Below are 23,538 nucleotides of genomic sequence, written 5' to 3'. Positions count from 1 at the left end.
CTTGGGAAGAGGCGAAGAACGGTCAAAGTGGTTTTACAGGGGTCTTGTAAAATCCTCTGTACTGTCAAAAGTCTTTGACAGGCAGATGATTGCGATAGCTAAGGGAAGTGAATCCTACATGGTGAAAATTAGTACATCAACTGTAGACAATGAGGGGCAAAGCCCGAAAATCTGTTTAAAAAGACATTAGATTTGTGAAAGCAAGAAGTATTGCAAGAACAAGGTGAAGGAAAGTGCCCAATTTGTCATTTGGGATCCGAGCCCGGTCGAGGGAGATCCAGGGGTGAAAAGCTAGCACCCAAAGTTCACTGAGAAGGGAACTGTCTTGTGAATTTGTTGAATATCATTTCTGAGGGGGTCTACACCCAGAAGAGGGGGGCCCAGAGGTGAAGCCATCACCTAAAGTGATTGTAGAACAGAACTTTTGTGTTTGTTTGTTGAGAGCATCAGGCCTCGAAGGCGAGACACTTTTATTGAAAAGAGAGTTAACCATCAAAGAACCTGATAGCTGATACGGAACTGTTAGCTCGTGCTGAGAAGGCTCGAGCGTGTGCTGTGCTCCAAAGTCTCACCTTGTCCTATGCTAAAAACGTGGGGCAGGGAGACCTCAAGGCAATCGCATCCTGATTATTATTTGAAAACTGTTTCCTTTTTTTTGATACCCTATCCCACACTCTTTCTGTGATTAGTTGTAAGTATTTGGCAATAGGTTTTTCCTTAGTATAGGTCCTTTTTATTTTGACACACGGACACTAGGACTGCCTTATTTTTCATTTGATGGGCGAGAGACTTTTATTGAAAAGACCATAGAAGAACCTGATAGCTTATACGGAACTGTTAGCTTGTGCTGGGAAGGCTCATGCATGTGATGTGCTCCAACGTCCCAACTTGTTCCGTGCTAAAAACGTGGGGAAGAGAGACCGCAAGGCCATCACATCCTGACTTATTATTTGAACACGGTTTCCTTTGTTTTGATACCCTATACCCTATCCCACACTCTTTCTGTGATGAGTTGTAAGGATTTGGCAATAGGTTTTTTCCTAGTATAGGCCCTTATATTTTTACACAACGCCACTAGGACTGCCTTATTTTTTATTTGATGGTCAACGCTTGCTCCCATCTTAAATTTACGTTTAGTTGACGTTTTCCCACCCTGCATTTATAGTTCAATAAACACCCTTGAACTGTGATCACTTGTATCTGTCTTTACTGTTGCCACCATGAGTTCCTTACATATGGTGTCAGAGTGGGATGTGACTCAATTGAAACTAGTTGGGGAACCCTACAATTTCAGAAATGTAGTCAGCGAACATCTAGCCCTTCCATCGCCACCAAGGAATCAATCGAGGCTGACATCTGTAGCAGTAGGGAAGCTACAATTCCCCCTGTGAAGAGGGGAATGATTACTACAGACTTGGTTTTGATATCTTGGTTTATGAAATCGTGGAGCGAACGGGAACCTGTACTTACAAAGTAGCCCAACCGGACAGAAAACATAAAATTCATGTATATCCATTTATATCCCGTAAATCTCTTGAAAGAGTAGAAGGAGAACCCATCAGCCACTCATGCCAAAGTACTAGCATGTCTAGTTCCCAAAGAGATAGATAACTTTGAATTAATCCCCCCCACGAGCTATCTATCCAACAACAAGAAGATTTAAAAGACGTGGTAGACTAATTTCCGAGTAAAAGGCCACTATATTAGAACATCTGAATTTAATATACCACCATATTAGAACACCTCAAGGTAAAGTGGTTCATTTAAAACTGTATCGACTCCCAGAAGCCTGTATGCAGATAGTGATTGAGGAAGTCAACAAAAGGTTAAAAGCCAATATTATTGAACTATCTTCAAGCCCATGGTCCTCTCCTATTGTGTTGGTCACTAAACCTGACCGTTCCTGGAGATTCTGCATAGACCTCCGTCAAGTTAATGCCATCTCGGACTTCGATGCATATCCAATGCCTCACATCGATGACCTAATTGACACATTCAGAGCAGCCACCTTTCTATCTACCCTAATCTTAACCAAAGGGTACTGGCAAGTCCCTGTATGGAAAAAACCACATTCTCAACGCCTCTAGGCCTATTTCAATTTAAAGTCCTGCCTTTTGGCTTACCATCATGGGCAGCCACTTTCCAATGCCTCATGGATCAAATTTTACAACCCTACTCTGATTTATGTGCAGCTTACATTGACGATATCATTTATAGTAAGACCTGGGAGGACCACCTCTTCCATCTTTATACCATCATGAAAGTCCTCAGAAAAGCGGGCCTAAGTGCACATCCAGCTAAGTGCTGATTGGCCCAATCAGCCGTAAAATACCCAGGCTTCTCCGTAGGAAATGGGAACGTACAACCCCAACATGAGAAGGTAAAAACTGTCTTAGATACACTAACCACTAAGACCAAAATAGATCTTAGAGCTTTTCTCAGGTAAATAAGATATTACCATAGATTTATCCCCACATTTTCGGATAAGAAAACCCAGCTAACAGATAAACTTAAGAATGCTGAACCCCAGAAACTTCATTGGAATGACGAGGATGAGATATGCTGCAACACCCTGAAACAAACTCTGTGCCAGAACCCGATCCTAAAGGTAGTCGACTTTTCTAAAGAGTACATCTTACAAACGGATGCCTCCCTTACACGGTTAGGAGCAGTTTGATCCCAGGTTTGCGATGGATTGGAACACCCCATATTATTCTCCAGCCGCAAACTGTTCCCACGGGAAAATAAGTATTCTATGTTAGAGCTAGAGACCGTGGCCATCAAATGGGCCATAATCCATCTTAGATACTACCTCTTAGGACGAAAATTCACACTCGTCACAGATCACTCACTCCTAGTTTGGATTAGCCAACACAAAGATTCTATCCCTTGGGTCATGCAATGGTTTCTAGACCTACAACCCTATTGTTTCACTGTGGAACACCGAAAAGGAAATGACCAGGGAAATGTGGGTTTTCTTTTCCGGTTACTCTGTGAAACACATGTGGCTACATTGCATGGAGGAAGAGTATGTGAGAAATCTGATGGTGTCTGCCTGACTAGTCCCCAGGGGTCTGTCATCCAGGTGGCCAGGACACGGACATTGCTATTGGATCCAGTTCCTGGAGGTTGCCCAGTGAGGGAGGATCACCTGGATGGGGATCCTCGGGAAGTGAAATTGGGACACTGACGGGTGAGATGCGGTATCCCCCTTCTTGGAACACCTTTTCCCCAACCTCATCAAGTCCTCGGAGGCAAGAGACTTAACCACCGAAGGCCCTGATTGCTGAGAGTGGAACTGTTGGCTTATGCTGTGAAAGCTCGAGCATGTGCTGTGCTCCAGAATTCTACCTTGTCCCGCGCTTAAAATGTGGGTAAGTGAGACCCTGACTGCCGCATCCTGACTTATTATTTGTGAATACTTCTTTCTTTCTTATGAACATTATCCCACACTTCTTTTTGTATTTAGCTTAAGGATTGGCAATAGTTCTTATTTTAGTATAGACCCTCTTATTTGACAAGACGCCACTCGGACTGCCTTATTATTGTTGGATGGTTGAAGCTTGCTCCCATCTTATATTTAGGTTTAGGTTAGGTGTTTTTCCACCCTACATTTACAGTTTAATAAACACCCTTGAACTATGACCACTTGTGCCTGTCTTTACTGTTGCCACCATGAGTTCCTTACAAGGCCTAGTAGAATGAGAATGGAGGTAAGTGGGAGTGCTGAGCAGAGTTTAGGAGGTTAGAAATAGTGGATACTGTACTTTTCATTGAGGATTTTCATCAGCATCATGGGCTGATTGTTTGAACCGCAAAATGATTGATGATAACATTTAAAGAAACTCTTGAGTATTTTGGAATGGTGGGGCAGGATATAGAGAGGTTTAAAGAAGGAAGGATTGTTTCATTAATATGGCTATGATGGTGTCTATTTTGTAGCGAGCACGGAAGATGTTTGTCAAGAGGGAGGGTAATGTAAGATGAGGGGACTTGACCAGTCCAAGTAACTTGATTGTTTGTGGTCCAATGACGTAGGGCACAGAATGTCTTGTTGAGTGGAAAATGGGTATGCATTCATTTGGGAGAGGGGTGGGATAGTGTTGCAAATTTTGGGGTGGTAGAAGATTGATTGAGGGACGAGTGGGTGTGAGTGGATTGGAAGTACATTATTTTAGTGATTTTGGAGGAGAAATAGTACACAGAGTTTCCAGCAAATAGGGAGTAATTTCTAGCAGAAGACAGCATAGGCTGTGGGTTGATGAATAGTTTGTACGGGTGAAAGCAATGTGATGCTATTATGTGAGTGTACTAAAAGAGATTTGGCAGAGTCAAGTGCTGTAGTGAGGGAATAACAGTACGTGAGTTAATTGTGTGCCTGTGGCATAGGTGGAGGCAATAGTTGTCCTCAGCTGTTGGATGGCTGGGGTGATCCATGGTTGACGGTGCGTGTAGGATTGGGTGAAAGAGCAAGCGGGATATTGACATTTACAGGAGGTAGCCAGAGAATGGTTAAACTCAAAGGTGAGGTCAATAGCGTGGACAAGTGGAGGAGACTTGACCCAAGCAGGTGACCATGTACTCGGCTTTGAATTTCCTTTTAACAAGTTTAACTAGGGCATCTTGAACCCCAGAATTCCACTTAGTTTCAAAAGCCCTGACCCCCAGCAGGTTTTTTTTTGCAAAGTGATTCCAAAGGTCCCTGGCAAAGTGTTCCCGTAAGCACACAACTCTGTGTGCCTCTGCTGTAAAATGCTCTAGCATAAATGCTATCACAACACATTAAGGGTTCCTAAACACCTCACATTTGTAGTTTTGTTTCTTGTATATTTACATTGTATCATTGTTGTGGTTCAAAAACAAAATTACTTAGCTGTTCTTGTCTTGCTAGTCATTTTTAAGTGTTCATTATCCTTTGGAATTTTGTTTTGATTTCTGGGTTTGCTTTGCTGTCAAACACCGATTGGGGATTTCATTTTCGGCCATTTTGATTTTCTTCATGGGTTTTATTCCCCATTAGTTGTGGGGTTGTATTTTGATCAAATCTGGTTTCCACTGCACATGTTTTAAAGAAAGTCCTGCATCAGGTTGTTGGTGCTAACAATGCTCTGGAAATACATATAACTTGCCCTATACCCTATACATTTGATGAGTGAATTTCAGATACATTAAACAATTTTCCATTTTACTCTAATCATGGTTAGAAATGGTTGAACGAATCCTTGATGAGGGAAGCAGTAGACACCATGATAATAATGTATTTGTATTTTCCACAACTATTCAAATGATAATATATTGTACAGAAGTGCTAGCTACTGTATGCCCGCTAGGACTTTAGGAACATGATTGTGCTTGTTTAAGAGGATTAAATGGGAAGTGTAGACCCTTACTGGGTCCGTAAGAGGCAAAACATTTTAAGCTCAGAAGAAGCATTTACATTTTAATATATCTATGCTCTAAACGCGTTGTATTGTTATACTGCAATAATAATGGTAGGATTTGTAATCAATATTTGCACTTCTACTTCCATGAACTGCCCTAATCAAAGAATCTGAGTTGCAAATGTTGGGTACCTTGGTTTGTCATTTCCTGTCCCTAGCTTCGAAAGTTCATGCAGTGATGAAACTGGGTGGAAGATTGCTTCCTGTCACAGCTACTTCTATTTAGACATTAGCAACACTTATTTTTTTTGGTTGACATCTGGGACTTAAGCTCGAAGTCATGTGTGGTATGACCAGCACCATATTCCTAAGGTTGGTGGCTTCTCTGTTCTTTTCCCATGTTCGCGTCAGCCGGAAAGAGGACTCTGCGAGTTAAGCTGTTGCCCAAGACATCTGTAGTTACCCTGCAGGATACAGGTTTTGAATCTGGGCAGGGCAAACCCAGTCTTTCATCTTCAGAGGTCGATACATTGAAGATCCTTAAATTGGGTAAAAATAACCCTTTGAATACAAGCAAGAGGAATCTGACATGAAGCCATTCTTAACAGTGTAATTTCTTTCTTAATATTTTATTTTTACTCTGAGTTGTAAGTGTTCACTTACCCGTTTCTGTAGGACGCTGAACAGTGGAGCAACCTCGTCACTGTCCTGGGATCCAAATTCAACCTTATTGCTGAAGCTGCATCTCAGAGTGTTTCCAGGCTGTTAGAAAATCGTGGCGCTAACACACCTCCATCCACCGGCGTGGTTATACGCCACATTAATCAGACTACAGTGACAGATCTCTTGGAAATCATCCAACTCCTAGATGGTGAGTGCCAGAACACATGGGGGAGCTCTTTGCAACGCTAAAGGAAACCAAACCAATGACACATGTTGACACGTATGTTACCCACTTACATGCCCTTGCAGAAACTGAAGGGCACGATAAGAAATAATGTGAGTTAGGATGCAAATAAGTGACCACATCCACTAGACAGTTGTATTGTATTGTAGTTGTAATTGTGATTGTGATGGTAATTGGTTATTTATAACGTGCTTAATACCCAGAGGTTTCTAAGCGCGGACCCGGGAATCGAACCTGTGTTGCTCCATGTCGTCTTGCTTCCAAGGCGAGCGCATTGCCCCTGAGCTATCCTCATGTATATAGCACCTTTCTCATGTGTTTGTCCTCCACGCGCTTTGTGGTAGTAACGCCTTCGGGGACTGAACTCCAGGTTTGGGAACATTCTCAGAAAAGGCTTAAAGTGCATGTGTGTGTTTGGCCAAGATTAGGAATTAGGTGGGCTGGCTAGGTGCCAGTAAGCAACCCAAGAGGTCAGGCATGTCGACGGGTGCTCAGGGAGGTCAAGATGGAGCGCTAGTGCAAGAGACTTGATGTGTGTCCATCTATACCGAAATTGTTGTTGGTTGTCGCTGTATTCTTATGGCAGAGGTGTTAAAGCAAGTCTGGTGTAAGGGCGAAGATGTTGTGTCCAGCTAGACCCAATTTGACGTAGTTGCATTCTAAAGTGTGTGGATGGATAGCCGTGCATGCCGGAGATGTCCACCAATGTGGTACGTTTATACATACCTTACGCTCCGATGGAGCTTATCTTTGATCTCGCTGTGTGATCTGGTTGTCTGTGTGAAGAAGGCAAGCTACCGTCATAGGCTATGCTAGGCATTTTAGACAGGCTACCTTGAAAGTCCTCAAACCGCAGAATAGACTGGCTATCTTATACTGTCTTCTAAGCGTGGGAGCCAGGCTGCTTTAAGATTTAGAGTCTTAGGATTTTCTAGTACAATAGACATATAGTCTTACTCTAAAATTGCCCTAGAGTCAGAACACACATTAGTGGGAAAAATGCACCTAGATTCAGAACGCACAGTAGTGGGGAAAATGCACCTAGATTCAGAAAATTCAGCAGTGGAAAAGAGCACCTAGATTCAGAACATTCAATAGTGGAAGAAAGCAAGCGCCTAGATTCAGAACTCACAGTAGCAGGAAAAGTGCACCTAGATTCAGAACACACAATAGTGGGAAAAATGCACCTAGATTCAGAACATATAGTAGTGGGAAAAATTCACCTAAATTCAGAGCACACAGTAGCAGGGAAAATGCACCCATATTCAGAACATTCAATAGTGGGAAAATGCACCTAGATTCAGAACACAACGTAGTGGGAAAAGGCACCTAGATGCAGAACGCACAGTAGTGGGAAAAGGCAGCTAGATTCAGAACACACAGTAGTGGGAAAAATGAAATGCAGAACGCACCTAGATTCGGAACACACAGTAGTGGGAAAAATGCACCTAGATTCAGAACACACAGTAGCGGGAAAAATGCACCTAGATTCAGAACATTCAGGAGCGGGAAAAGGTGCATAGATTCAGAACACACGGTAGCAGGGGAGATGCACCTAGATTCAGAACACACAGTAGTGGGGAAAAATGCACTTAGATTCAGAACAAACAGTAGTGGGGAAAATGCACCTAGATTCAGAACACACAGCAGTGGGAAAAATGCACCTAGATTCAGAGCATACAGTAGTGGAAATAATTCACCTAGATTCAGAACACACAGTAGTGGGGAAAATGCACCTAGATTCAGAACATTCAGTAGCGGGAAAATGTGCATAGATTCAGAACAAACAGTAGCAGGAAAATGCACCTAGATTCAGAACACAGAAGTAGTGGGAAAAATGCACCTAGATTCGGAACACACAGTAGCGGGAACAATGCAGCTAGATTCAAAGCACACAGTAGCAGGAAAAATACACCTAGATTTAAAACACACAGTAGTGGGGAAATTGCACCTAGATTCAGAACACACAGTAATGGGAAAAAGTGCCTAGATTCAGAACACACAGTAATGGGAAAAAGTGCCTAGATTCAGAACACACAGTAGCAGGAAAAATGCACCTAGATTCAGAACAGACAGTAATGGAACAAAGGCACCTAGATTCAGAACACACAGTAGAGGGAAAAAGTGCCTAGATTCGCAACACACAGTAGCAGGAAAAATGCACTGTTTTATTATTTATTTTATTGTTTGCTTGTTAGGCGCTTTTACAGAAAATAAATTCTGTTTCAAAGCGCCCACAGGGCAACAGGGAGTGAACAGGGGATTGAAATGAAATTCAAAACACACAATATAATACATTGGCGGAAGGAATGGACAAACCTACTATGCCTTGTGAGCATTCAGAATGTGCAATTGCAGCAAGCAAGAGGGCAGTGGGGTAGGTGCTGGGGTGTCTGTGCTCAAGGGTGAGCCACAGATGAAGTGCAAGGTATTGTAAGTGCTATGCGGCCAGGAGCCGTGTTGTGTGGAAAAGTGTGAGTCTCCAGGGTGGAGGGAGTGCCGAATCAGGTGCTGAGGTAGACAGAACCTGGAGATTGGGTGTGAGTGGTCAGGGGCCCCGAGGATGCATAAGGGTCCAAGACACCAATCAGAACAACTGAGATTAGCAGAGTTAGGGGGACTGGGACCTGGTGGAGCAGAAGTGGCAGACACATATGCCAGCATTGGCCACAGGATCAGGACTTTGGCCTGGTGGCGAGTCTAGACAACAGTAACAAGCACTGTGCAAGGCATCCATGTATCCCCGGCTATGGAGCCGTTTACAAGCTCACACTCCGTGTACACTTGATGGGGATGAGCGGGTATATGTCTATATGTTGGCCATTTAGCAGGGCGCTAACCGGTTGGCTGGAGTTTGAAGAATGAAGAGACTGGGATAAGGGGGGGGGTTAGAGGGAAGTTTAAACAAGAGACAGCTATTATTGTAGGGCGTGTAATAAGGTTGAGTAATGACACGTGGCTCTGGTTTAACAAAGGCCTTTATTTACTCTTTCTTCAGGGAAAGAGTTGGATTAAATGTCTATAGGATGTAGGGGGTAAACTGCAAACAATAGGGATTTATCTAAAGTAAACAATGTACTGAATGGGCCAACATAAAGTGGGCTTTGCTCTGAATATCCAGAGAAAATCATACCATTCTAAACCTATTCTGACAAATCCCGGCCCCTTCTTGGGATACCCAACTCTACAAAGCGATGTCTAAAGTATGCAGGAAGCAGACCCGTCCAAACCTAATCTTAATAAGTCTTTTAGCCCCTTGACTACCCTCAGTTCTAAGCAGAAATGTTCTTAAAGTTTGGCCAATGATAACGTTTACAAATCCTACCCTTAAAACTCCATCACTATGGTAATACAGCAAATAAACGATTTGCAGGCTTTACTCACAGTCCAGACTTTCCCTTCACCAGCTCTCCGAAGACCTCTCACAGGCATCGGGTTCTTGAGTTCCTTGTATCAGGTTGCTTATGGTAGGCTTTTCCTCAGCCGTAGATTGCTTCATCCATACTCCACTTCTTGCAACACCACTTTCACAACAGGTCTCTTGCAGACCGTGGTTTCCGACCGCTTTCTCAACAGGTCTATCGTGGCCATTGAATTCTCCAACTTTCACAATAGGTCACTCATAAACAATGGTCTCAACGCTTTTCGACATCGGTCTTTTCCAGACCATGGGTTTCACTAGCTTTTCCTATAGGCCTCTCCTAGATCAGGGTTTCACAATTGGCTTCTCCAAGATCGTGGGTTTTAGCATTCACTTCCAGTGGGTATTTCTGCACGCTTATCCAGGTCCTCTGTCAGCCAGCCTTAGTCCTTTCCAGGGTAGAGTCTGCAGGTCGGGCAAGGGCAGGCTGTCTGAAGCCAAGGAGCGTAGTCCCCGTATATGCACAGGGATGGCTGAGAGGTGCATCTTATTCATTCCACAGTCAAGTCCTTCTTTCGCTTGCCTTCGAGGCACTTCCGGGAGAGTGGGCACTTATTTACGTTCTCGGATGGGCTTGGCTTTACATTGGCTAATTGAGTGATTGCCCTCACCTGTACCTCCCATGTTTATAAGTGTGGCCTGCAGTGTCCCTGTGATGCTGGAAATGCATCAGAGGGACAGCGCCTCTGAATCCTTGTCCTTTATTGTTTTTATCATGTGTTCTGACTTGTTTTCTGCGCACGAGTTCATGTGGGTCTCCTGGCGGTGCAGCTCTTCCTGTATTTGGTTTGGTGAACAGACCCTTGTGATACCATTATGGCACCCGTGCGTTGGAGTACGACCCTGTACTCCTAGTGAATGTTTTTGGGCACCTCTGTGTGGCCCACAGAGCAGGGCACGGGCTGGTGGCAGCTCCTTGCTGAATTGACAGGTGCCCTGCACATCCTCCATTTTGGGATGCCCAGGCCCTGTCATTGGAATCGGTGGAATCCTGATGGAGACAAGATGGCCCCCGTGGCCTCTTGCCTTCCATCGCCTGTTACCTTGTATTTCCAAAGCCACGGGAAGCCCTGACTCTGTCCCTTCCCCCTGACTGGCTGTTGGGTGGAAGTTCCATATATTGTAGTGTGGGAAAGTGCCGACCAGACTGGCTGGAGCCGTCCCAATGGCTGTATGTTGTGGAGACAGCCCTGCCCGGAACTGATATGAATGTAGTGTGTAGTGCTGAATGGCCGAGTGCTTGTCCGAATCCACATTCTTTGTTGTGAGTGTCTGGATGGAGAAGAATGGTCTGAATGCATTGTGCGCCTGATTGGCTGCCTGACTGCCTGAATGCCCTTCTGAGTGATTGGTTGCCTGAGTGTGACCCAGCAGAGTGAATGGAAGATTAACAGTATATCTGGGGGCCTCTCACTGTTAGAAATCATTCAGAAGCTGAAGTTGATACTTGATGCTTGCTCTCGTAGCCGAGCCAGAAGAAGAAGGTGAACCGTTGTTCCCTTCCTTGCAATCTGAAAGCTGCTGTGCGTTCAAGAACTGTTCCAAGAGAGCACCTGGTTAGGAGGCCTCTCCCCGAGCCACGAGGGACCATCGTGCACCAGCTGATCTTTGGCAAAGCTCCCCGGTAGACAGACCTACGAAAGGCTGCCGACCGGAGAAGGGGACCGCCGAGGAGAACGGAGAGAAGTGTCAGGCTGAGAGGTCCTGTGTCCGCAGAAGCTGCTGAACCCCCGACAATCCCCCTGAAATGTAATTCCCAGAACTAGATTTTAATTCAGCTCTGTTAACCACACCCCAAAGGGAAAGGGGGAAGTGGATAACAAAACAACACCAGGCAGACTGCGTCAAGGCTAATCAGAGCTGAACCTGCAGAGGATATAAGAAAAGCAAATACAATTCCTTTATTTACTTACTAACCTTATGAATGGGAAAACATTAAATCCTTAACTAATAATTAAGACTCATACCTGGTTCTTCTCTTGAAATTTCTTAGAGAAGTTTGTAAGAAGCTGAAAATCTCTCTTACTTGAGACTCATGAAGTTTATAGCAACTTCTTACTTGAAGCCATTCTGGAAAGCTTAGTTCGTTGTCTCTTTTCCAAAATGCACTGATCTCCAGTTAAATTGTCTTATATAGATTCTTTCTTATTTTCTCTCAAAGCTGTTCAAACTATTTACACTTCTGTTGAGTTTTTCAATCCTTGAAGAATACACGTGAGAATTATGTCCATACAGATGAGCTTCTCGTTGAAATCCTCCTGGATTGAAGAACGCGCGCAAAAAGTTCACCCACGAACGAATACACGCGGAAAAAAAGGACACGCGCTAGAAACCACACGCGCGACAATAATCTCACGCGGTTCTTAGATTAACGCGTCAGAAAACACACGCGCTCTTTAGTTCACACGCGACAAAAAGTTTTCTCGCATAGAAGCACAAGCGCCATAGAAAACACGCGCACATAAAAACGCACGCGATTCTCAGATCCACGCGCTACAGAACACCCGCGCTGGAATAACACACGCGCACTTGAATACGCACGCGATTCTCAGATCCACGCGCTACAGAACACCCGCGCTGGAAAAACACACGCGCACTTGAATACGCACGCGATTCTTAGATCCTCGCGCTACGGAACTCCTGCGCTGGAAAAACACACGCGCACTTGAAGTCGCACGCGACAGACAGATTCTCACGCTACTGCGCTGGGAAACACACGCGCACTTGAAGTCGAACGCGACCAACAGATTTTCGAGCTTCCGCGCTGGGAAACACACGCGCACTTGAAGTCGAACGCTACCAACAGATTTTCGAGCTTCCGCGCTGGGAAACACACGCGCACTTGAAGTCACACGCGACAAACAGATTCTCTCGCTACCGCGCTGGAAAACACACGCGAACTTTAAAAGTTCAATAGTACTAGTACAAAAAATAACTTTTCTCAAATGTTTTCAAGGAAAATGTCATTGGGGAAGAACAGAGTTACTGTACAAATAAAGTCACTTATCTCCTGAGCGAATTCATAAAGATCTTCTGAGTCTCCTGTCTTCAAAAACGAATTCCTGTCAACTGATGTCTTCTCCCGGAACCCCCAAGAAAGTAGCCGCTCAACTGCTAACACCTGAAGGATAAAATCCACCAGGCCCAAGTCTAAAGCAGGAGCAGCCACAAAACACGTCCTCTCAGATGGGGTTTTGATGATGAAAGGCACAGAGTGACAGTTTAGAATGTTCATTGTTGTTCTGCATTGTCTTCCAACCAATCAGAGCTGACACTGTGAGACTCCATTTTGCTTTGGGTCAGAACCAGGATTCTGAGTCAGCAAGTTAAGGCCTAACCAACTATAATAGAAAACTTCCCACCCACACAAGGCCAATCTGAAAAGGATAATTAAAGTGAAATAAGGAGAAGGAAACTTAAATGAGGAAAAAGATAGCCTGAATAGGGGAAGGAAACCTGACAGTACCCCCCTCCTAATGCCCAGTCTCTGGGCCTACCTTATGTGGATTTTTTGCGTGAAACTTAGCAACTAAACGGGGGGCATGTACATCAACTGAATCTTCCCATGATCGTTCCTCAGGTCCATATCCCTCCCAATCAATTAAATACTGCAACCTTCCCCTCACTTTCCTGGAATCCAAAATTTGTTTAACCACAAATTCCTCAGATGAATCCTCCAAAATCACAGGGGAAGGTGGTGTTCTAAATCTAGTTCCTGAACAAACTGGTTTAAGAAGACTAACATGGAAAGTAGGATGTACCTTCAATTGCTTGGGTAATTTCAATCGTACTGCCACAGGGTTGATGATTCTTTCTACCTCAAAAGGGCCTACAAATCGTGGACTGAACTTATTCTTTCCCTTAATTTTCAGGTATCGTGTAGAAAGCCAAACTAAGTCTCCCACCTTATATTCAGGACCAGCCTTCCTTCTCAAATCTGCACACCTTTTATATTTCAACTTGTTTTCTCCCAGCACCTTTTTTGCTCTATCCAAGTTATTTTTCATTAACAACAAACGATCTTCCACTCTAGGATTCCCTGAATCCTCCAACACCTCAAAACTCAGAAAGCGAGGATGAAACCCCCGACCCAAAAAGAAAGGGGACATAGAAGTAGCATCTTTACCACAATTGTTGTAAGAGAATTCGGCCAACCACACCAAATCCACCCATTCCTCTCTAGCTTGTAAATAACACCTTAAAAACTTCTCCAATTCTTGATTTACTCTCTCCACTTGTCCATTACTCTCCGGATGATACCCAGAAGTCAAACTAACTTCCACTCCAAGTTTCTTACAGAAAGCCCTCCAGAATTTTGAAATAAATTGAGATCCCCTGTCAGAGATAACTTGACTTGGAAGTCCATGTAGTCTAGCTATACCTTGCAAAAAACTATGAGCCAGTTTTTCCGCGGTAACCTCTCCCTCCATTGGTAAAAAATGTGCTTCTTTCGTAAGAAGATCGACCACAACAAGAATGGTAGTACAACCTTTATCTTGAGGGAGATCAACTATGAAATCCATAGAAATAGTGTGCCAAGGACGAGGAGGAACAGGCAACGGCTCCAATAAACCATGCGGCTTCCCAACTTGACTTTTTGCTTGTGCACAGACTACACAAGTTTTTACAAAGTTCAAAGTGTCTTGGCGAATTTTTTCCCACCAAAAATTTCTTCGAACCAATTCCAGAGTTTTTCTGAAACCAGGATGTCCAGATAAAATGGATTCATGACAATTTCTCTAAACCTTTTCTCTTAACTTTTCAGTAGGTACATAAAGCTTGTTATCTAAATAAGGTAGATCGTCTTTCAAACTTCTGGCTGGATCCAGTCTCACCCACTCCTCCATCTTCTGCAAAGACATATTCTGACGAACTTCATTCAAGAAATCCATTTCTTTAATGGCTCCAGCTAACAAAAAACGTTCTGGAGCAATTATAGGTTCTGGTTCTAGAATCTCTCTCTCCTCACTTCCAGGAAATTGGCGGGATAACGCATCAGCCTTTTTGTTCTGACTTCCGGGTTTAAAAGTCACAATGAAATCATAATCGGCAAAGAATAAGGACCAACGAAGTTGTCGTGGAGACAAAGTTCTTGCAGATTTTAAAAACAATAAATTTCGATGATCAGTAAGGACTGTTACTGTATGTCTTGCTCCTTTTAGAAAATGTCTCCATTCTTCAAAAGCGGACTTTATGGCTAATAGTTCACGATCAGCAATTGTGTAGTTCACTTCAGCAGCAGAAAACTTCCTAGAAAAAAAAGCAACTGGATGTATTTGACCAGTAGTTTCATTCCTTTGAGAAAGCACCGCCCCCAACGCCAAATTTGAAGCGTCCGCCTCCACAAAAAAAGGTTTAGAGAGATCTGGATGAATTAGAATTGGACTAGAAGTAAATCTTTGTTTTAACTCTTGAAAAGCTTTTTCTGCTTCAAGGTCCCAGTCAAATTTCACTCCTTTTTTCAAAAGTCTCGTTATAGGAGCAACCAGCCGAGAAAAACCTTTTATAAATCTCCTATAAAAATTGGCAAACCCTAAAAAACTTTGTATTTCTTTAACCTTAGTAGGCGAGGGCCATTCAAGAACTGCTTGCACCTTTTTAGGATTCATTTCTTAACCCTTAGGTGAAATTATAAAACCTAAAAACTCCACAGAATCTGTATGGAATTGACTTTTTTCCAATTTGGCAAACAAATGGTTTTCTCGCAGCTTTTGTAAGACTAAGCGTACATGTTTCTGATGTTGATCCAGGTCAGAAGAGAAAATCAAAATATCATCGATATACACCACAACAAAAATATCCAGGTATGCTCTAAAAACTTCATGAATGAAAAATTGGAAAGCCGCTGGAGCATTACATAGACCGAATGGCATAACTTGATATTCAAACAGCCCAAACCTGGTCTTAAACGCTGTTTTCCATTCGTCCCCCTCCTGCACACGTACAAGATGATAAGCTCCTCTCAAATCTAATTTAGAGAAAATATTTGCTCCTTGTATTTGATTAAGCATTTCCGAGATGAGAGGAAGAGGATACCGGTTCTTAATAGTGACTTTGTTAACTGCTCTATAATCTATGCAAGTCCGAAGCGTGCGATCCGGTTTTGGTACAAAAAATAAAGGAGAGGCCGCCGGTGACTTAGAATGACGAATAAACCCTTTGGCCAAATTTTCCGACAAATATTCTTTTAAATAATCATTCTCTTTCTCAGTAAGAGCATATACCCTACTACTAGGCAAAATTGTTCCTGGCTCCAGTTCATGACATCCAATTCCAGTCTCAGCCAGAAAACTTGACACAGAATTACTTTGTTTTACATCTTCCCCTAAGAGACTTCCTGCAAAGCAATTCTCCTTACAAAACTCTGACTGCATGTCAATTGTTCTAGCACTCCAATCAATCAGGGGATTATGGAGAGTAAGCCAAGGCATACCCAAGATGATCTTCAACAAAGGAGCATCAATTAACTCAAACGAAATTATCTCTTTGTGACCTCCTGATAACTCCAAAGTTAAAGAACCAGTCCTATGAGTAATTGGCCCCGAAGATAGATACGTACCATCAACAGCCCTAGCCTGCTCTACAACCTCCTTCTGAATAATTGGAATTCCCAAAGATTTTGCCAACCCCCAATCCATAAAATTTCCAGTGGCTCCAGAGTCAATTATTACGGGACCATTTCCCTTACATTCCAACTCAAAAAATAAGGATACATTTACGGTTATATGAGGAACCGCTGTCTGCACCGTATTGGCGATCTGTTGTACCTTGACTGCTGAGGAAGAAGTCTTCTTGGGGGTGTACGGACAGTTTCCTAAAAAGTGCCCACCTCTTCCACAATATAAACACAGATTGTTTTCTCTCCTCCTAGTCTTTTCTTCCACTGTTAAAGGACCTCTGATTCTAGAAGATGGATTATTACCTTTGGATCTACTCTCTACTTTAGGTTTATCTACTCTAACTAGAGACTTGACATCACTCCCACAATGACGGCTCTCTGCCTTCCTTTCACTCAAACGAAAGTCCAATTGAATAACCAAATCAATCAGACCTTCACAAGTAGAAGGGCGTTCAACTACTCCAGACAATGCATCTTTTAACTCATCTCTAAGGCCCCGATAAAACAACGAAGCCTGTTTAACCTCTGGCCACTTGCTTTCTAACACAAGGGACTTAAATTGTGTTATATAAGCAACCAAGTCTCTATTTCCTTGCTTTAGTTCTAAAAGTTCACCATCCACTTCCAGAGATAACTGTCTTCTATCAAACATCTTTCGGAAAGTCTCTAAAAAACTAGTGTAGTTTCCTAAAACCGCACTCTTTTGACTCACCAACAACCCAGCCCAAGCAGATGCCTCCCCAGAAAGATAGGACAACATAAAAGTTATCTTAGAAGCATCCGATGGAAATAATTCTGGTCTGCTCATAAAATGTAATTCACATTGTGTCAAAAACACCCTAAACCTCTTATGATCCCCATGATAACGTTCTGGAGGCGCCAAAGGAACTGGCATAATTAAACTCCTTACCCCTTCTGTCACTGGAGGCGCCCGTTGTATTGGTGGTAAATGATCTTCATCTTCCCTTTCTAACTCTGGTGGAGAACCAGCGCCCCCTGAAACCTCATCCTCTCTCCTTACTCCCCTCTGTTGAATTAGTGTAACTTTAACACTCAAGTCATCCACCTTGTGACTAAGTAATGCATTTTCATCCCGAGATATTTTCAACTCCTCCCGTAACTCCCTGATCAAAGATCCTAACATCTCCATGGATTCGTCTGGGTTCATGACAGCTCGGGCGGACTAAATTATTGGCTTTTCATTCTGTCAGGCTGAGAGGTCCTGTGTCCACAGAAGCTGCTGAACCCCCGACAATCCCCCTGAAATGTAATTCCCAGAACTAGATTTTAATTCAGCTCTGTTAACCACACCCCAAAGGGAAAGGGGGAAGTGGATAACAAAACAACACCAGGCAGACTGCGTCAAGGCTAATCAGAGCTGAACCTGCAGAGGATATAAGAAAAGCAAATACAATTCCTTTATTTACTTACTAACCTTATGAATGGGAAAACATTAAATCCTTAACTAATAATTAAGACTCATACCTGGTTCTTCTCTTGAAATTTCTTAGAGAAGTTTGTAAGAAGCTGAAAATCTCTCTTACTTGAGACTCATGAAGTTTATAGCAACTTCTTACTTGAAGCCATTCTGGAAAGCTTAGTTCGTTGTCTCTTTTCCAAAATGCACTGATCTCCAGTTAAATTGTCTTATATAGATTCTTTCTTATTTTCTCTCAAAGCTGTTCAAACTATTTACACTTCTGTTGAGTTTTTCAATCCTTGAAGAATACACGTGAGAATTATGTCCATACACATGAGCTTCTCGTTGAAATCCTCCTGGATTGAAGAACGCGCGCAAAAAGTTCACCCACGAACGAATACACGCGGAAAAAAAGGACACGCGCTAGAAACCACACGCGCGACAATAATCTCACGCGGTTCTTAGATTAACGCGTCAGAAAACACACGCGCTCTTTAGTTCACACGCGACAAAAAGTTTTCTCGCATAGAAGCACAAGCGCCATAGAAAACACGCGCACATAAAAACGCACGCGATTCTCAGATCCACGCGCTACTGAATACCCGCGCTGGAAAAACACACGCGCACTTGAATACGCACGCGATTCTCAGATCCACGCGCTACAGAACACCCGCGCTGGAATAACACACGCGCACTTGAATACGCACGCGATTCTCAGATCCACGCGCTACAGAACACCCGCGCTGGAAAAACACACGCGCACTTGAATACGCACGCGATTCTTAGATCCTCGCGCTACGGAACTCCTGCGCTGGAAAAACACACGCGCACTTGAAGTCGAACGCGACCAACAGATTTTCGAGCTTCCACGCTGGGAAACACACGCGCACTTGAAGTCGAACGCGACCAACAGATTTTCGAGCTTCCGCGCTGGGAAACACACCGGCACTTGAAGTCGCACGCGACAAACAGATTCTCTCGCTACCGCGCTGGAAAACACACGCGAACTTTAAAAGTTCAATAGTACTAGTACAAAAAATAACTTTTCTCAAATGTTTTCAAGGAAAATGTCATTGGGGAAGAACAGAGTTACTGTACAAATAAAGTCACTTATCTCCTGAGCGAATTCATAAAGATCTTCTGAGTCTCCTGTCTTCAAAAACGAATTCCTGTCAACTGATGTCTTCTCCCGGAACCCCCAAGAAAGTAGCCGCTCAACTGCTAACACCTGAAGGATAAAATCCACCAGGCCCAAGTCTAAAGCAGGAGCAGCCACAAAACACGTCCTCTCAGATGGGGTTTTGATGATGAAAGGCACAGAGTGACAGTTTAGAATGTTCATTGTTGTTCTGCATTGTCTTCCAACCAATCAGAGCTGACACTGTGAGACTCCATTTTGCTTTGGGTCAGAACCAGGATTCTGAGTCAGCAAGTTAAGGCCTAACCAACTATAATAGAAAACTTCCCACCCACACAAGGCCAATCTGAAAAGGATAATTAAAGTGAAATAAGGAGAAGGAAACTTAAATGAGGAAAAAGATAGCCTGAATAGGGGAAGGAAACCTGACAAGAAGTACCAGACAGCCGTCTACCGTTGAACACCGCCGCCGCAGACCAGAGCCGCTGTTCTCCCTTTGCCTAAGACATTTTGATCCAAGGACTGCCTTGTTCATTCTCGTCGACCGATTTCGTCCTGCTGGAGAAAGTCACGGTCTTCAACTACCAAGGAGCATCCACTGGTGGGTTTCACACCACCGAAGACCTCAGAGACGCCAACAAAGCTACTGAAGCCAGCCATGGTCATGTCCCGTTCGCCGACGCCAGACGCCGACGACCTGCTGCCTTTTCTGGGCCAAAGTTCTTTACTGACTTTTTGCGGCAACAAACCATCATCGTCGAGGTGCACCACACGCCTCCCCTGTTGCAGGACGTTTTCGACCGATAGTCAACGAGCACCGCAAGGACCGAAGCTGCTCCCTCCTTGACAGCATTCACCTTTTCTTCATCTCAGAAGTTCGATGACCCGCGGCTCCTGCCTGAAAGGGATTGCACTCAAGAAGGGCGTGTCGATGCCCAGACGAAGAACTCTACAACACAAGGTACATTTGGGTTGCAGAACTATAGAAGAAGATAAGACTTTAATAGACAATATATGGACTGGGCTTGTAGTGCATCTTCATTTACAGGTTGCCCAGGTGGGGCGACCCTCATACAGAACTGTGCCTAGGTAAACAGGACCAGTAGTGTGCCAATTGTCTAACCAACTTGTCTTCCTCCTAAGTCTATGGTTGATATTGTTTTGCTGTGTTGATTCGTATGCTATTCGAACTGAGTACAGTTGATGCATTTTAATGGAATCAGAGTAATCGTGGTACCACCTAGAACTGTATATATTTACCATTTTAGAATTGTTGGAGTACAAAGTGTATTATCGTGATTGTGTCTATAACCTTGAACCTTATTTATATAAAGAGCTGTGTTTTAACTAACAAAGCGTGTGGACATTCCTTTGAGGTGCTTGGGGACAACACTGTACTTAAGAACCAGCCTGCATCACCTCCTGCAAAGCTAGGAATTGATTGCTCGTCCATTGCTACCGTAATAGAGAATCCTGGCTGGGGTCCTCTGTGCCTCTCCTCTGCTGTATAGGGAGCAGGAGTACGTTCAGGAAGTTAACATTCCTTAAGTTCCCTCCACACAAACGCATGTGCAATTAAGAGTTTCAGGAACAAAACGTGGAATTTGGTGGAGTGGCAAAGCATACAGTATTTTCAATTACCCGAGGTTTTAACCTAATCGCCAAACTTGTAATGACCCCCATAGTCTTGCCCAGGGAAAAGCTGTAATCACTGTTAAACACAATGAATAACAGTTAGTAGCAAATGTGGAGCAGCTGTTTGACAGGACAGTACGTATGCAGGGGAAGACAGTAACTGCAGATGCAGGAAACATTTGACATGTGAGCTAGTAAGCGTGTGTAATATGACTAACTGAGCCTGCCTAGGGAGGAGATGGTGAAATATAGACTGCAAGAGTAGAGAAGGGTGTCAATTGTCAAGGTAGGAAAAATGGTGTGTAAAGAAGTCCCATTTAGGCAGCTTGGTGAAGGGGTGAGATCTCCATGACAGGGGCCACCTCCGCTCTGCGATGCTGACCCAGGAGGCCGCCCATGGGGGGGTTCCTTCAGAGCCTTTCCACCCTCCCAAGCCTGCTTAGGTGGCCCAACTACTAAAGCCCAGAGTTGTTAATCAAAACCCAGACCTCAATATTCATGAGAGTCCAGAGTGGCCCACAAGCTCAAATTATGAACTCAGTGTGAATCTTTACAGATGGCAGGTACCAGAGCATGCAGTCTGTGGTCAGATTAATGGCTACTTTTGCAAATGTACCATTTTGTACACTCAGCATTTAGGAGGAGAAGAGCCACTTGCAACCAGGGAGACCAGAGTAAAGATGACAGACAGTAGGAAACTCGCACACAGAGGATTTGTAGCAGTGTCGGGAGGCCCCCGTGAAAGATGGGGGGGAAAAATTCAACTGCCATTTCTAAGTCGACGTCGTACTGCAAAGCCCAGGAGGGCTAGCTTTCCCCGTCCGCCACAAAATCAGGACTGTGAACCTGTGGGAATTGCCAGGAACTCTAAGTGAATCTGTGTGAAATACTCAGGGTGATATAACCCTCACCACAAACGGTTGTGAACTAGGGAATTTGGATTCAGGACCATTGTCTTACATTAGACTAGGGTTTGAAAGATGCCCCCACTTTCTTGTGCCTTCAATGAAAGCCTGCACTGTCTTACTGAGTCATAGCACTATTTTGTTGAACCCACTACCTATAAGCTTTACTCCTACCAAGGTGTTTTGTATAATAAACAAGAGTTATATTCCACTTGGTGGTTTTGAGTGTTCTGTTGATCGAACGTCATGTGACCAGGGACAGAAAAAGTATGTGCGGACTCAAAGGACCACAAGAATAAGCATAAACAATGGGCATTCCCAGGACCAGCAGAAAGGAGTTGTACAGAGGGGCGTAATTACACTGACAGGCCCATAGATCAATGCGCACCCTCTGGTACCTGTAGTACAAGATAGCGGCACCATGTGAGGTCTGGGGTGCAGGATTCACTTACTCCAACACGAATCAATAATGAGGACTCAGTAGTTTGGCAAAGGGAAGTCCTTTTAATCAAACAGAGAAACAAATGGAAATCAGCAGCATTGCGATCACCTGTCTCGCTCCGACTTCCTCGAACTTCAGTCAAACAGTCATTGTTATAGGCAAAACTCATCATCACTGACGTCTAATTCTATAAAAAATCATCATGCAATATAATTGGTTAGGAAAGGTAACTTAAGTATAGGTGTTATATCTGTATATGGTAAAAGAGCATGTGGATTGGTTAATTGTTTTCGGGTGGGCGTCTATGCCCATCCCTCTACATCACGCGTGGCGGACGTCACTACAACTACAACGTCCCATTGGTTACAGTATCTATAGGACCCTAGATTACATGGTCCATTGTGATTGGGCAAGTTACACCCCTAAACATAAATCTCCACTTTAATTAGCAGAATGGACACCCAGGTGCCTGGTGTCCCAAGATTCACCCTGCCTCCTTTCTATCAATCAGTGTTTTAGGGCGATGTGTCAATTAGTTGGCTAAGGATGGCATCGAAACTGTAGTCTCTTATCGGGAAAAGTTATGGCATTCTCGGGTTCTGGATGACATCGGGCGGTGGTACATCTTCGCGCCTGGCTGGTCAGGTGTTACTTCACCATGAATCTGCTTCAGTTTCCAGCATTTCGTGTATTTAATTCTCCTTGTAGTCCCGCCACCTGCCCGGGCCTCCTTATCTTGACCTTCACATGGCAGGCTGGTATGCTCTGAACTTTCGATTCTCCTTAGCTGAAGCTCACCTCCCTTTTTTGGGTTGACCTCGATTTCCCGGGCCTGAGCCGTCCTTTGCTGAGTTTCGATTCCGCTCTGTCCCCTGACTTGGGCTTGGATGTGAAACCCAACCAATTAGGCCTTGGCCGCCTGGGCGTACTCCTGCTTTTACAAAATGGAGTCACACGTGTACCTTGTGCTTTATTGAGGTAGATATATATAGTTGGCGCTTGCCGCTCTACTCTTCTACTAAGCATTGCAAGCAGTATCGATTTCTTAGCTTCTTGCATTTCAAGCCTATTTATACACATTGGCTAGTTTGATTCTTCCATCTGGGTTCACGGCTATGTTTCTTTACGTTCTCTGCATCGTTTCATTCTCGTGTCTCTTGTATCCATTTTCATGGCTGCTTGCACTGGCATGTTACCTTTTCCATGTGCGAGTCTATCCGGGCCCTCGTATCATTACCATTGGCCTTCCATTAGGGTTTGTTGTGTCTCTTCATGTACAATCTGTAAATACTCATCATTTCGTATCAGTGGCTGGTATGGGTGTCTGATCGGGTACCTGGCTGCCCAGGGCTGTCTGGTTATGGACGCTTCAACAGGTACAGCTCTTCTAATGTACACTGGGCAAGTCCCAGTGCAGCTCTTTGTTGGTTCATCTGCTCCTCATACGTCACATACCTTGGCAAGTACTTTACTGGTAACTCGGAATGAGGGGCAGGGGTGCAGGCCATGTCTGAGACCTCCTCTACACTCCCCGCTCTGGTCGGATCATCGACCACTTCTGCTTCCTCTTTTGTATTTATTTTCTTTGATTCTTCAATGTTTTGTTCAACGTCTTCTGGGTTTGCATAAGATGGTGTGAATGTGTGCATTTTTGGTGTCCATATTTTTAT

The 23,538-nt window shown here is 44.0% G+C and overlaps 1 protein-coding gene across 3 annotated transcripts in view; it reads left to right on the top strand.

Moving 5' to 3' along the window:
• The window catches only part of ENO4 (enolase 4), a 418,823-nt gene that overhangs the window by 270,530 nt on the left and 124,755 nt on the right, over positions 1 to 23,538 (top strand). For all 3 annotated transcript variants that reach the window (XM_069611917.1, XM_069611918.1, XM_069611916.1), the window contains one exon: positions 6,057 to 6,252. In XM_069611917.1, coding sequence (XP_069468018.1) covers positions 6,057 to 6,252 — 196 coding nt within the window. The remainder of the gene's footprint in view (positions 1 to 6,056; positions 6,253 to 23,538) is intronic.

Source organism: Ambystoma mexicanum, chromosome 8, assembly GCF_040938575.1.
Source record: "Ambystoma mexicanum isolate Mex_15411 chromosome 8, UKY_AmexF1_1, whole genome shotgun sequence".
NCBI lineage: Eukaryota > Metazoa > Chordata > Amphibia > Caudata > Ambystomatidae > Ambystoma > Ambystoma mexicanum.
Note: the sequence above shows the minus strand (reverse complement) of the source record. Positions and strands in the feature narration are given on the sequence as shown.